The sequence below is a fragment of the Muntiacus reevesi genome, chromosome 3, assembly GCF_963930625.1.
Source record: "Muntiacus reevesi chromosome 3, mMunRee1.1, whole genome shotgun sequence".
Classification (NCBI taxonomy): domain Eukaryota; kingdom Metazoa; phylum Chordata; class Mammalia; order Artiodactyla; family Cervidae; genus Muntiacus; species Muntiacus reevesi.
This window is the reverse complement of record NC_089251.1, coordinates 177,506,951-177,523,405: the sequence shown is the minus strand read 5'-3', so window position 1 is coordinate 177,523,405 and position 16,455 is coordinate 177,506,951. Positions and strand designations below refer to the sequence as shown.

The window sequence follows — 16,455 nt, the reverse complement described above, 5'->3', positions numbered from 1 at the left end:
GAGTCGCAAAAGAATTGGACATGACTCTACAACTAAACAACAATAACTTCATTTCATATCATTTACTTAATTAGGCACATATTCAGACTTTTATTTGAACCAAAGATAAAGACTTTTATAGAAACATTAACTTCTAATTTTTACAAACGTCTCTGTATGATGGGAACCTATTTTAAATAGTTGATCTCATTCTATATGTGACACAGTTGAAGGTTCTTAGTTATCATTTGGGGGCTCCTCAGGTGGCACTAGTGATAAAGAACCTGCCTGCCAATGGAGGAGACTCAGGAGATGAGGGTTCGATCCCTGGGTCGGGAAGATCCCCTGAAGGAGGGCATGGCAACCCATTTTAGTACTCTTGCCTGGAGAATCACATGGACAGAGGAGCCTGGTGAGCTATAGTTCATGGGGTTGCAAAGACTCAGACATGACCGAAATGACTTAGTACTGCACAATCATCATTTGATAAGGTGATAGGTACTCATTTCTTTGTTTACATTATCTCTGGAGGGGAACCCATATAGTATTTATTAGCTATTTTAACATGTTTTTTGAAAGTAAGAAGGTTAAATGCTCAGCAGAGAGGTTAAAAAATGTAGAAATGTAGAAAAATAAAACAGAAAATGTGAAATAAAATTTGCTTCTCAGAATTTCCCAAATTCCCAATAATTTGGTAAAAATTATTAAATCCAATGAATTTTATGGAACTGAGAAAATGTGATACTTATGACCGTTATATATATTTTTGTTCATAGCAAAATAATTGGATTTGCCAAGTACTCTGAACACTGATATTTAAGATTAAATTCATATTAGTGGGCTGGTATAGCACTGTGCCGGCTGATGTGTCTTCCTCCTGCCTTATATACCGTGTATAATCTCAGCTCTGTCTCTCTTTGATGTGATGGTCAAGGCTGGGACATTCAGAGTGTGTCAGCAAGTCCTCTTGGTTAATAAATGGCTCATATGTGGCATTGATCAGATGGTAGAAAGCCTGAAATTGAGGCTGATGCTGACTGTGTTGTCCTTTGTGAAAGGCTAGGTCTTAGCTCAGTTGACAACACGAAGTTTCTTGGAGAGAAGTTTTTTCATCCATTGCCCTTTTTGTGTTTCAGAGTCAGTCTCCAGTTACCTTTATGGATCTGTAGAAGGGCACTCTTTTCTGAAACTGTTGCTATATTTATTCCAGGAGTGACCTTTTAATTACGAGCTCTCTTTCCAGAACAGAATAAAGCCCAAAGATACCACTAACTTGGTGAAGTCGTGGTTAAACTTGTAATTATGCTATTAGAGATGAGTGAGGAGGTCTGTGTTGAAGGCAGTTCTTTGAAATTGATGCATTGAGGGCAGAGCGCACTTGAGCCTTCTCTGTTACTATTTTACTGTTCTCATGTGGGAAGCAGCCTGGCAGAGTGGACAGTAATGGAACAAGGTGTGTGTGTGTGTTCAGATAGTACCGCAAAGTTTCTGCATTGTTCCAAATATTCCTTACATGGACAGTAGTGGAAAAAGGTGTGTGTGTTTGGAGGGTGGGTTAGATCATACCACATGCTTTCTGCATTATTCCAAATACTCCTTACACAGCTTTTAGAACAACTCAGAGATGGTTAGCATACTCCTTTGTAGGATTTATGCCAACAATGACTGTTGCTCATTTTAACGGATAATTGAGGAACGATTGAAGAGGGTATGATTAGAAGTAACAGAAAGGGTAACATGGATATTTTTGTCTTGTTCACCCATATGCTATAATAATAATTATAACTAGAATAACAGCAAAGAACTCAATGCCAGTTCTTTGCCAAGTATTTCCACTTGTATCCACCAGACCTCACAGGGCCTTGCGTTATTAACTCCCATTTTACATGACTTCCTTATACCTGACTAGATCACTTTGCCCATCTTCAAGAAGTTCAGGATGCTTTAGATTTTTTAAGGTCAATTTTTTTTTGTTTGACCTGAAAAATGAATTTGTAATTCAAGCCAAAGTTAGTCATTAAAAAAAAAAAAAAAAAAACTGCTGTGATTTCTCTGCTTGTAAAATGTGTAGATTCCTTTTTTTTTTAGGGAAGTTGTTTATTTTTAATTGGAGGATAATTGCTTTACAATATTGTGTTGGTTTCTGCCATGTATCAGCGTGAATCAGCCATGGGTGTATGTGTGTCCCCTCCCTCTTAAACCTCCTTCCCATCTCCCATCCCCTCCCACCCCTCTGGGTTGTCACAGAGCGTAGGATTTAAGCTCCCTGTGTAAGTTTCCACTGGCTGTCTGTTTTTCGTATGGTAATGTATATGTTTTAATGCCACTCTCTCGATTCTTCCCACCCTGTGACCACAAGTCTGTTCTCTATGTCTGCATCTCCATTGCTGCCCTGAAGATAGGTTCATCAGTACCATTTTTCTAGATTCCATATATATGTGTTAATATATGATACTTGTCTCTCTCTTTCTGACTTACTTCACTCTGTCTAATAGGCTGTAAGTTCATCCACCTCATTGGCACTAACTCAGTTGTGTTCTTTTTTATGGCTCAGTAATATGCAACCTAGATAGCATATTAAAAAGCAGAGACATTACTTTGCCAACAAAGGTCCGTCTGGTCAAGGCTATGGTTTTTCCAGTGGTCACGTATGGATGTGAGAGTTGGACTGTGAAGAAAGCTGAGCGCCGAAGAATTGATGCTTTTGAAGTGTGGTGTTGGAGAAGACCCTTGAGAGTCCCTTGGACTGCAAGGAGATCCAACCAGTCCATCCTAAAGGAGATCAGTCCTGGGTGTTCATTGGTAGGACTGATGCTGAAGCTGCAACTCCAATACTTTGGCCACCTGATGTGAAGAGTTGACTCATTGGAAAAGACCCTAATGCTGGGAGGGATTGGGGGCAGGAGGAGAAGGGGATGACAGAGGATGAGATGGCTGGATGGCATCACCACCTCAATGGACATGAGTCTGAGTAGACTCCGGGAATTGGTGATGGACAGGGAGGCTTGGCATGCTGCAATTCATGGGGTTGCAGAGTTGGACACGACTGAGTGACTGAACTGAACTGAACTGAATATTCCAATGTGTATATACACCACAACTTTCTTATCCATTCATCCGTCTGTGGACATCTAGGTTGCTTCCATGTCCTAGCTGTTGTAAATAGTGCTGCAATGAACACTGAGGTACAGGTGTCTTTTTCAGTTATGGTTTCCTCAGGCTATGTGCCTAGTGGTGGGTGTAGATTGCTTTCAAAGATCAGATCATTAAAACTTTGTCATGTCAGTCTTAATACAGGAAAACGGGTTACAGAATTACCTATAAACTTCATAGTAGTTTTTGTTCTATAGGAATTGTATGAAAAGGGGGGAATCATGAGCTTCTTAGTTTTTTTTAAAAGAGAACTTCCATTTTTTGTCTTGAACACGCTATAACATTTTTGTCATGCTGAAACTGTATTTAAACAAAATGCAACAGAACGTCTATGTGTATATGTATATAATACTTTGAAAGCAAGGTCTTCATTCTTTTCTCATGAACGTGGATTTAATGGTTGGTGGCAAAATGCTGAGATGTGGGGTGAGAAAGCCAGCTTCTCTGGAAAGGTGCCTGGGCCTCCCTCTGCTATGGATGTTTGTTAGCAGACTCCATACATATTGAACTCATCAGTCATCCCTTCTTCATTAACTGTGGATCATTGTGCCTCTGGAACTCTACTAATAGACAATGTAAAACTCTCCAGGATGGAGATAATCTTATTTAGCACCTAAGTAAAACTATAAACTCTAATATTTTCCCTTCTCTCTACTTTTCCCTCCCACAGATGAACACAATGATGTGCAGAAGAAAACCTTTACCAAATGGATAAATGCTCGATTTTCAAAGGTAATGGAGACTTTCAAAAACTTTGATGATTCAGATGCCTCATTCTGGTTGATAGAGTTTGGTTGGAGGTGCAGTGAATTTTCCCCAGGAAATGTGACCTAACAGAAATCTTCGGAGTACACAGATACATTTATTTTTCCTTTACTCTCTATAATAAGTTTAAATGGAAATTCTGGCTTAAAAAAGTCATGGTATAAACATTCATGGTGTAAAAAGCTCTGTATTTTTATCTAACATTCTCTAGGGGCTTCCCAGGTGGCTTAGCAGTAAAGAATCCGCCTTCTAGTGCAGGAGATGCAAGAGACACGGGTTCAATCCCTGGGTCAGGAAGATACCCTGGAGAAGAAAATGGCAACCCACTCCAGCATTTTCGCCTGGAGAATCCCATGGACAGAGGAGGCTGGTGGGCTACAGTCCATGGGGTTACAAAAGAGTCGGACAGAACTCAGTGACCAAAAAAATAACAACAGCATTCTCTAGATACAAAGCTGCTAGCTTGCTGCTTCGGATTCTGTGACTTCTTGGTGCATTTAGGAAATAATATCTCATTGGGAAATTTTTGTGCTTACTTAGCTAAAAATATGGTGATTTAATTTTTGCCTGGTTAAAATCAATTTGCTATCATTCAGGTAGCCTTTTCTACCTTGCAGTGTTTGGGGATTGTCATACTGATGGGTCTGGCTAATTATGTTTACTGCCCTGTGGTTCTTTTCTTGTGAACTTCCTGATTTATTTCCCCCAAATCTGTTCTTTGTCAGCATTTCTAACCCTTGGATCATAATCAAGTTTTGATTAATATTTTTTTAGGAGCAAGAATGCTGAAGAGAGAAATTGATATTACTCTTTTTAAACTAGTTCTAATATAATTATTCATTGGTCATTGGAGTTGGAATTTTGTCTTCTAAATCTGAGATGGAAGAAGAATTGTTAGATTTTTCGATTATAGGACTATGCAAAAAGCTGAAGGTGTCTCAGAGAAATGCTGTTTTGGGGTTTTTAATTTTAAAATTTCTTATTTTTCCATTTGCGAATGTTGCAAAGGTCAGGAAAATAAACACTGGCATTTCTTTGAAGCAAAATCAGAATGTTTTAAGATTACTTTGAGTTGCAGTGCAGTTTAAAAGTTGTTCCACTTCCTACTATTTACAGTTGATTATTTGATTGCAGTGTATTTTTAGGTTTTCCAAGTTTTTGTTGAGGGATATTTTATCTTGCTTCTGAGAATGTAAGGAATGTGCAAACTGCCTGACTTTGATAGAGGGTCAAGGAAGAGAATTACTCCATAATTGATGGTTTTGTGTGTAGGATTACTCTGAAGCAGACATAGGTGTTTTTTGGTAAAATTTTATTTCTTTTGTTCAAGAGGTACAGTTAACGTCTGAGTGCTTTGGGTTCAACATTATTCAAAACTTTTGAAGTAATTGTCTTCAAGGACCAGATTCTGGGCCAGATTTTGGTTTTAGGAATGAAGAGAGTCTACACAGGAGATATTTGATCCCAAGGGTCTCATGAGTGCTCAGTTGTGTGAGATTCTCTATTTTGACTATTATTGAGGTTAATATAGTCCTTTTCTAGACAGAGCAAGTTAAGCAGACCTGGTTTTTAGCAGCTTGAGTCATTGTGGAACAATCACCTTAGAGCTGATTTTGAAGATTGATTTGAAACTTTGTAGTGTAAATAGGTTTGCATTTAGGTAACATTTGAAACTATGTGAATTACTTTTGTTCCTATTTGTGAGACTAGAGAGACATAGATAGTAAGTAGATAGTAGGATGCAAAAAGAGGAAAAGTAGAATAGAAATGACAGTTGAGCAAAATAACTGAAAATGTTTAATCTCATCATCATTGCCACGAATCTGACCCAGACAAGACATTCCCTTAACAGCACATGATAGATCATTGAACTGGGGCATCACGCAGCAGATTTACATCCTTTCCAGGTCCATAGCCGTGGCTGATACATGCAAGGTTACACCCTTGAACCGGTGCTGCCAAGTACTGCTTCACTCTGAGCTTTAAAAAGATCCTCACTTCTGTTATTTTCCTGGGACTTCTTCTTCACTGGATGGTTCTCAGTATTTACTGATCATGTGGGTCATATACCCCTCTGAATTCTTTCAAGAAGTAACTCAGTATTTCTCATGGGTGATTGATCTTTGGGCGTCCCTGGTGGCTTAGACGGTAAAGAATCCTCCTGCAACGCTGGAGACCTGGGTTTGATCCCTGAATTGGGAAGATCCCCTAGAGGAGGCCATGGCAACCCACTCCAGTATTCTTGCTGGAGAATCCCATGGACAGAGGAACCTGGTGGGCTACAGTCCATGGGGTCTCAAAGAGTTGGATACAACTGAGCAACTAAACATAGCACAGCAATGATGCCTTTAAAAAGATCTGAACACAAAGTCCAGTAGTTCTAGAATAGTTTATTTACTGAGCTTGATAATTAAATGTATACATTTATAATGAAGGCATTAAGTCCCATGTAAATTCTTTGCCCCAGGAAGCTTGTAATTATTAGAAAGAAATGAAATGATTAAGTAATGTTATCAGTTATAGTAAAAGGTCCAGTTATGTAGACTGACATGAAAGCTAAAAGCTTGTTATTGTTTTCAAGAACAATTTTTGTTAAGACCACTATTAGGTTTTTTTTTTTTTCAAGAACAGTTTTTTAAAATTATGTCTACTATTAAAAGATTGTTTGGAGAAAAATATCAAAGTAGAGCTGCCCCTGGAAACATTTCCTTTCCGATTACTTCTGGTAAGAAATCAAAGTCTAGAAGGAAATCTGGAGGAGCCTAGAACATAGTTATCAAAAGATTTATGATTATTTGGATATAAAGAGGAGAGCTCATAACTGTCACACTAAATTTCAAGCACACTGTTTCCTTTCTTCTGGTTCTTTTAATTCTGTAAGTCGGGCTGCTTCCATGCTGATGATCAGAAAAGGGAATAAAAGTTCTGAAGTGGAAGATTTCCATAAACTCCCCACAGATTCTTGCTGAGTTGGGATCAGGTTGTAGTTGGGCATGGTGTCACTAGGTAATCCAGAGGTTAGCAAGGGAAAAAAAAGTATTATTGAAGGGAGCGGATTTTATGTCATTTCTTTTTTATCCATGTCCTTTGGTATATTGTGGTGGACTCTAAAATGCAGTTATTGATCAAGTCTACTTTTTCTGTGCAATGTGAGTCTCTCTACAGAGCAGTAGTCTCCTTGTTCTGAGAAATCCAAGTAGACCCTTACGGCATCTTCTGCCATTTAGGAATTTGTTTTAAACTCCTTCCCTGGACATCTCCTTCTTGAGCATCCCCCCACTCCAACCAAAGTCTCAAATGCCAAATCTTGTTGATTCTAGTACCATATACATTCAACATTGTCCATTTTTCTCCATCTTTCTTGACACTTGACACCCCCTTTTTGCCAAGTCATTTTTATCTGAGTTAAGAATAATTGAAAGCCTTCATGATAGGCAGAAAATCTGTGGGAATCCTGTCCGCTCAGCCATATGCTGTATCTGCCTTCCATCATCTTTGAGCTACTGTACAGCTCAGTGAGTTGTAGAAAACGGATAGTAATGGAGATGATTCTTATCCATAAAAATGCAGAGTGGCTGGAATGCAATTGAGTATTTCCCCTTGGGTGGACTAGGTTTTGCATCTGTTGTCAATTTATTTCAACTTTCCTTTATTGCATTTAACATGTGGTTTTAAAAACTTTTCTTTGAACCAGTTGTAATACCTTACTGATTTCCTGATTGCTTAATGAGTTAAAGCCTTTAATGTACTGTAATAATACATTTGTTTGAGAGTCATGACTTTACTATTTGGGAAATTTATCCCTGAATATGTGGACCGTTATCATAATCTACCACTAGGTCTTCCTTTTCATGGTTCACCTTATACATCTCCTCCCTTCCATTTTCTACAGAATAAAAGCTGGAGTGTATCTTAAAGTGTAAGCCTAAGTACCTCTTTCTCTTCAGTAAAATCTTTCAGTGGCTGTTTATTTGTTTTTATTTGGCTTTTAAGAGCCTAAGAAGTTGCCCCTCCAGTCTACTCTAATTTCACTTTACTCTAGCTCGTTATACTCTGGCCACTGCAATGGACCTTCTCAAGGCTTTAGCACATTCTCCTTCCTCCATCTTTTTTTAGGCAACTCCTACTCCTTTTTCTTATCCGAGCTTGAATGTCATTTTCCCAAGGACACTGTTTCTGAGCTCCCAGATTTGGGCAGATATGCTCTGTATGCTAAAGTGTTAACCTTTGAAGCACTTACCATAATTGTCTTTTCACTAATTGCATCTCAAAATACTTGTCTTCCGTTTTCTAGACAGTGGTATGTTCCATGGGTGCAGGGATTGTCTATTTTATTAACTGGCACAACCTCTAGAATTTAGTAAGCGTTCAGTGAGTGTCTGTAGGCTTAATAAATAAATGAACGGCAGTGACAGAAACGTACATTTAAATGCCTAACAGTATATATGTGTCCAAAAACCAGGTGAAAGTGGTTGTCTTGGAAATAGATGGAGTAGAATCTGGAATTGAGTGCAGAATAGCATAAATTGCTTCATTTCATGGAAACAAACATCAGGGCTTTTGCTGCATTTATCCACAAAAACAAATCCAGACATGCAGAGTTTCCACATTTACCTGGTGTCTTGGAGATGTGCTGGAAAGATTGTTAGATCATCATTTGGATTTAATACGTTTGATTCTCTTATTTATGGGAGAGGCTTCTTCAAATAGGATACACCTACTGATTTCACAGTGATGAAAAGTGAACTTTAAAACTTAAAATCTGCTCAGTTCATTCCTCTATAGAGGATTTGGTTAAGAGTTTGAGAATACCGTGTAATACTTTCATAGCTAAGACATCATTTACTATACATATATATTCTTTTTGCTGCAAGTCCTTGTTAGTATGTCACAGAATACATGCCACTTTGGAGTCTGGTTATCCTGAGAAGTCACACAGTGTAGAATAATTTAGGATTGTTGGGTTTGAGAAGTTATGGAAAGCATAGGAAAAAAATGATTATCTAGAGGAGTTGAGAATTTGGAAATTAAACACTTATTCCTGGGTATGCTGCTCATTTATTTATGACCTCGGGCAAATTATTAGCCAGTTTTTTTTTTTTTTTTTTTTTTTTGCCAGGTCACTTGGTTTTTACTCCTTTAGCTATAAAACACACTGGAGCATAATTACTTGCCTCATATTGCTAAGAAATATTGAGGCATTATTGTGAAACTTTATAGGAGATTATAATTACCCAGGAATGCTAAATTAAAACTCTATCAGGGGCCCTTCCAATTTGTGGTACCCCTGATCTGTGCTGTACATATATTTCAAAGCAGAAATGGAAAAAGGCATTGGCTCATTAAGCCCACTTTATTCCACGGTCTGGTGGGTGAAGTTTGAGTGTTTTGTTCACTCTGATTTTAAGAGGCTCGTTTATTAGCAGATTCTTCTCCCAAGGGAAGCAGCGAAGGCCTCACTCTTTCAGTGTTGGGAAATTTGTTCTGACTTTAAGCCTGCATTTTCTTTGGCTGACTTTCAGAGCTGCTCATCTGTCAGAGCAGAGATGTACAAATTGCAGAAGCTCTTTTATCAGTTTGGTGAGGCAGTTCTCAAAAGAAGTTTAAAGAATAAAGGTTAGGTAGAGAATAGGCCCACTTAAAAATGCTGATCTTCAGTTTGGGCAGATTTCTGCTTTTCCTTTTTCGAAGACAAAGGTGAGCCAAGTTTTCATTTCGTTACTATTCCAAACTTGAACTTCAAATGTATAGAATATCAGAAAGGAAATCTGTGAAGCATTTTTAAACCGTTTCAATGTGAAGAGCTTTTCCTGTATGTTCCATTTGGAGACAGTGGGACATTGCTTTCAGTGTCCTATTGTTTGCAGCTCTGTTCACACTGGATGTGGAGGGTCACAAAAATAGGAGTGGGAAAGGATGTGTAGGAGAGTGCAACAAAAGCTGCCTGTTTGTGTTTCGTCCTCTCCTTAACATCGTGAGGGGGACTGTACAGGCGTCCTTGTTTGACCATAAATAACATCTGTAGTAGAGATTTGAGTTGGAGTTACACACTGAGGTTCCTATTGACTTATTTTCATGAATATGTGTATGGTGGCTCAACTAATTACTTTAGGGGGCCGTAAACATTCACGTGGTTCCTTAAGTTTCAACTTATATCTATTCACCAGTACCTATAAAGCAGACAGTACAGTGCATTTCATATTCCTAAACAGCTTCCTGACATGTTTTAGTTATATTATGGAAATATTTGGTTTTTGTTGTTGTTGTTTTCATTGATTGGTTTGGTTCCAAACATACTTGCAAACATGACCTTCACTTAGTTACTGTGGTTAAGTTAAAATATATATATTAAACATTATTTAACATGCCATGTTTGTACACATTGAGGATTCAGTAAATAAATTTGATTGAGCCTATTGGTATTGATACTTTTGAATTGTGGTGCTGGAGAAGACTCTTGAGAGTCCCTTGGGTTGCAAGGAGATCAAACCAGCCAATTCTAAAGGAAACCAACCCTGAATATTCATTGGAAGGACAATTGCTGAAGCTGAAGCTCCAGTACTTTGGCCACCCAATGCGAAGAACTGACTCATAGGAAAAGATACTAATGCTGGAAAAGACTGAAGGCAAAAGAAGAAGTGGGCCGCAGAGGATGAGATGGTTAAATAAAGCATTACTGACTCAATGGACATGAATTTGAGCAAACTTTGGGAGATAGTGGATGATTGGATGACAGAGGAGCCTGGTGTGCTGCAGTCCATGGCATTGCAAAGAGCTGGATATGACTTAGCGACTGAACTTTAGTATTTGTAATCGTTAAACAAGTTTGGACATTTGGTAGTATATGCTAAGCCTTTGTCATTGATAATCAATTTTGGGATTGATTTGCTGATAGGAAATGGCTTTTCAGCCTTCGCCTAGAGAGGGGAGAGCAGAGCCACCTACCTTGTGCTTTTGCATTCAGCCCATGTGACCCACCATCTCCACCTTCAGAAATGGGCTCTGATTGGCACATGGATGTGTAGATCTGAGACATTGTGGGCCAGTGATTTATAATGAGAGGATTCTTAAAGAGGTGGTGGTTTTGGGGGAAAAGAAGCTCTTTCTGTTAAAGAGGCTTAGGAGATCTAGGAACCATTTTCAACTGTTCTTGCCCTAGGAAGCTTTTAGCTCCAATGGCTACTGGTAGTCACTCTCCAACAATGACCAGTCCTGATGGGAGCAGACTGGGTAGGAAGTAGGGGGAGCTGACACTGCTGTTTTTATTTTTATAATTTGTTGGGGAAATAAAAAAAAATCCTGTCAACTAAAAGATCTTTATTCAACACAGAATACAGAGAAAACAATTTATTATTGCATGTTTGTATCAGATGAGGTGCACACAGACAGTTGGTAAAAGACCGGAAATCTGGACAGAATTTCACACAAACAAACAACAACAAAAAATAAAGTAGAACAAAGAACAGTAAGTATGTTTCTCCTGGAAAGACAAATGGATGCTCCTTGTGCTGGTCTCCTGTCAATCTCCTGAGAGACTTCTGAGATGATTTTGAAGTCTTTGCTATTTTGCACTGGAAAATTGAAGATGGATTTATCAAATTCCTGACCCCCAAATTAGGCCTGTTGTGTCTTTAATGAGAAACCCTAAGGAGAAGGAAGGGGCAGGGTGACTGCCTCTCCTTTATTAAACAAAAGAAATCTTTTCTTTACCTTTCCATTACCACTATCAGTGCCCTAACTGATGCCTTGCCCTTTTCCATGGAAGCCTGTCTGTTGAAGCACTGGATTCTGCTGCCATTTCCACTGCTTTGGTTGTTGAGCATATATGGAATGAGCTGTATTGTTTGTTGATTCAATAGACTTCGCCTGGTTATTTGTCCATGGAGTGTGCAAGTGGCCTTGCCCCTGGCTGCTGGGTGTGGGAGCCTTTTGTTGTTCAGTGGCTCAGTCGTGTCTGACTCTTTGTGACCCCATGGACTGAAACGTGCCAGGCTTCCCTGTCCTTCACCATCTCCTGGAGTTTGTTCAAACTCAGGTCTGTTGAGTCAGTGATGCCATCCAACCATCTCATCCTCTGTCGTCGCCTCCTTCTCCTGCCTTCAATCTTTCTCAGCATCAGGTCTTTTCCAGTGAGTCGGCTCTTCACATCAGGTGGCCAAAGTATTGGAGCTTCAGCTTCAGCATCAGTCCTTCCAATGAATATTCAGGATTGATTTCTTTTGGGATTGTGTTCCTTATCATCCCAGTTTTCTCAGTATTATCTCAGTTACTTTTGTTTTTACCGAAAGTTAGTTGCTCAGTCCTGTCCATGAACTATAGACCTCCAGGCTCCTCTGTCCATGGGATTCTCCAGGCAAGAATACTGGATTGGGTAGCCATTGCCTTCTCCAGGGGATCTTCCTGACACAGGGATCGAACCCTGGTCTCCTGCATTGAAGTCAGGTTCTTTACCTTCTGAGTCACTTCTTGTTACATATTGTATGACTTTTGAAAAAATTTTTATTGGAGTGTAATTGCTGTATAATGTTGTGTTGGTTTTTGCTCTACCAAGAAGTGAATCTGCTATATGTATAGATATATTCCCTCCCGTTTGTACCTCCTCACCCTGCATCCCACCCATCTAGGTCATCACAGAGCACCCAGCTGAGTTCCCTGTGGTATACAGCGGCTTCTCACTAGTGCTCTATTTTGCACATGGTCGTGTATACATGTCAGTCCCGGTCAATCCCGGTCTCCCAGTTCATCCTGTCCCCCTTGTCCCGCTTGTGTCCACATGTTTGTTCTCTGTGTCTGTGTCTCTATTCCTGCCCTGCGCAGTAGCTTCATCTGTACCATTTTTCTAGATTCCACATGTATGTGTTAATATATGGCATTTGCTTTTCTCTTCCTGACTTACTTCACTCTGTATTACTTTTGATTTTCTGAAAGATACTATTAGATTTAACTTGTATTTTCTGGGATTCTATAATTTCTAAGGCAAATGCACCTTCATTCCTTTGACTCCTTTGTGAGCACAGCAATTATCACTGCTGGGTAGCTACTGTGACGTGAATTGGATTGCCTGAGCCATCTGCTTCTCCAGACTCTTTCTCCTTCATTTTCCTCTTGCCCTCCCTTCTTCCAAACGGGATTCTAAATGGAATCTTGTCCAGCTCATAAGGACTTGTGCTGACCACCACGAATTCTTAAAGAGACTGGCCTAGAGCCATACGCTCACTCATTCTTTAAGTGACTGTGGCACATTTTGCAGGTTTTCCTTTGTCAAGGTGCTTACTGACCTCCTTGGCACTTTATTGCTCCTGTTTTGCTTTTCAGTTGAAAGCAGTGCAGCTTTCGCTCTTTCACCATGGGACTGAATCATAAAGTAGGCACTGAAGATATGCAGTCTTCATTTCATCCATTAAGCTGTATGCTTTGGAATTGTTATGAATCTAATTTCATCAGTTTGCTTAATTTTTCCTAGAGATCAGCTCAGTCAGTTCAGTCACTCAGTCGCGTCCGACTCTGTGACCCCATGAACCACAGCACTCCAGGCCTCCCTGTCCATCACCAACTCCTGGAGTCCACCCAAACCCATGTCCATCGAGTCAGTGATACCATCCAACCACCACATCCTCTGTCACCCTCTCCTCCTCCTGCCTTCAATCTTTCCCACCGTCAGGGTCTTTTTCAGTGAGTCAGTTTTTCACGTCAGGTGACCAAAGTATTGGAGCTTCACCTTCAGGATCCGTGCTTCCAATGAATATTCATGACTGATTTCCTTTAGGATGGACTGGTTGGATCTCCGTGCAGTTCAAGGGACTCTCAAGAGTCTTCTCCAACACCACAGTTCAAAAGCATCAGTTTTCTGGCGCTCAGCTTTCTTTACAGTCCAACTCTCATATTCATACATTAATATGTTTTTCCATACATATGGAAAAAACCATAGTTTTGACCAGACAGACCTTTGATGAAGTGAAGTTGCTCAGTTGTGTCCGACTCTTTGCAGCCGCATGGACTATAGACTTCCAGGCTCCTCCGTCCGTGGGATTTTCCAGGCAAGAGTACTGGAGTGGGTTGCCATTCCTTTCTCCAGGGGATCTTCCCAACCTGGGGATTGAACCTGGGTCTCCCACATTGCAGGCAGATGCTTTACCATCTGAGCCAGCTGTGAAGCCCCTTTGATACCACTTTTTAAACGATTTGGGCTTCCCTGGTAGCTTAGCTGGTAAAGAATCCTCCTGCAATGTGGGAGACCTGGTTTCAATCCCTGGATTGGGAAGATCCCCTGGAGAAGGGAAAGGCTACACACTCCAGTATTCTGGCCTAGAGAATTCCATGGACTGTATAATCTATGGAGTCACAAAGCGTTGGACACGGCTGAGTGACTTTCACTTCACCTCACTTTTTAAACAGTCTATATTTATTTTATACAGTAATACACATTACAAACATTAGATGATAGAGTAAATCCAAAGAGACTTTTTAAAACCACTTTTAATTCCGCCGTCAAGAGAGAAAGTACATTTTTGTTGTAAAATACTTAAAAGAAATCCTTTTACACATACACATAATTAACCAAAATGACATTGTACATAGTGCTCACTGATACATTATTGATTTTTAAGAAAAAAAAGAATTACAAGAGGTACATTTTTATTAGTGCTGAGATTTGGGATTCATAAATGAAAGATTCTGGTTTTTAAAATATTAAAAGAAGTATTGAATTAAATCATTCACTTCTTTTTGAGTTTTTAAAATAACTCCTTGCAAAAAAATGACTCAAAGGAAAAGAGAGAGAGAGACTATAAAACTTATAATATGTTATCAGATGCTGGAGCATCATTTTAAAATTGATTGGGGCGTCAGACTGACCTGAGAAGAATGCAGAAATATGATGGCATGTACACTATATGGGCTTCCCAGGTGACTGCAGTGGTAAAGAATCCGCCTGCCAATGCAGGAGACACGAGAGACTCAGGGTCGATCCCTGAGTCGGGAGGATCCTCTAGAGGAAATAGCACCCCACTCCAGTGTTCTTGCCTGGAAAAACCCCACGGAAGAAGAGCCTGGTGGGCTATGTCCATGGGATCGCAAAGAGTTGGATATGACTGAGCATAGCACATACACACTATATACGTGTATGTGTGTGTGTGTGAGTGTGTGTGTGTGTGTGTGTGTGTGTGTGTGGGTATGCCATATATATGGGGGCTTCCCAGGTGGCTCAGTGGTAAAGAAAATCTGCCTGCCAATGCAGGAAGACATAAGAAACTTGGGTTCGATTCCTGGGTCGGGGTGTTTCCCTGGAGAAGGAAATGGCAACCTACTGCAGTATTCTTGCCTGGGAAATTCCATGGACAGAGGATCCTGGCAGTCTCCAGTCCTTAGCATCACAAAGAGTCAGACACATCTGAGCAGGCATGCAAGAGAAGAAGCCATATATGTTAATATAAATATGTATGATACACACAGAATTAGACATACATAGACTCATATACTCACACACACATGCTGTAAACAGTGGGGATATTCACGGAATTGAATAGACTGCTTCAAATCCTGTCTTGAAGATATGTAGAGTGTAAGTAAGTAGCAGAAGAATCAAACAGTGTCAAAGGGCTCAAAGTTATTATTTGTTTGCAAGAAACCATCATCAGACAAGTTAGTGGTGAAACCATTTAGAAACTATTATCTGTTTGCTCTTTTCCGTGTTGTTCACAGTTATAACTTCATTATTTATGATGGGATTAGGTAAGCTGCAGAATAGAACCAGCCTCTGTACTATTAGTATATTTCTTATTTGGTGCAAATTTGGCAGAATCAAGCTTCATAAATCCCTTTTACTGTGTTCTTCATGCTGTTTTAGTGCCCATTTTATTTCCTCAGTTTAGATTCTGAGTGCCGTGAAGGCACAGACTGTGTTTCTCATCATCTACTTGTTGGTGTCAGTATGGCACACCATAGAGAATAAGCTGTTTTCTGATCCAAAGTCCAAGTCCCAGATCTGCCTCTGGTTTGTTTGTTATATCATCAAAGCATTAACATTTCATCCTTTTAAGAACTCCAAACTGCACTTCCTAAATGTTACTGTTATTGAATCTTTTATAAATTTTTTTTTTCTGTTACTCCTACGACTGCTGCTGGAAAACTTGACCACTGATGGAAATAATTGTGATTTGCCCGTACTGAAGAAAGGGGAGAATAATCCAGTATTAGATTATCAGATTAGAGGGAGAGTGGAGGGATCACATGGGATCTCTCATTTAGAGTTTGAGTTGTATTTATGTGATGGGAGTCCATTAGGTTAAAGCTGAGACATGATGTGATGTGATGTGCACCTTAAAATTAGTTATTCTGACTCTCAGGCAGCAGTAAGGAGAATGCCTGGCTTACTATTGGAGACATGGATGAGAGTAAGGAGTAGTGGTCGCCTTTGGAACGTGTGTTGGGAGGTAGAAAAGACAGGGTTGTTATGATTAGAGATGAGGCATGAGTGAGAGGAAAAGAATCTGGTGTGACTCCTTTGTTTTTTTTTTTGGTCTGAGTCAGAATAATGACTTTGCTGGTATTTTGCAATCA

At 39.7% G+C, this 16,455-nt stretch overlaps 1 protein-coding gene across 8 annotated transcripts in view; it reads left to right on the top strand.

The window, feature by feature from the left end:
• Positions 1-16,455, top strand: part of UTRN (utrophin) — a 538,989-nt gene that overhangs the window by 102,800 nt on the left and 419,734 nt on the right. For all 8 annotated transcript variants that reach the window (XM_065931202.1, XM_065931205.1, XM_065931203.1 and 5 more), the window contains one exon: positions 3,803-3,864. In XM_065931202.1, coding sequence (XP_065787274.1) covers positions 3,803-3,864 — 62 coding nt within the window. The remainder of the gene's footprint in view (positions 1-3,802; positions 3,865-16,455) is intronic.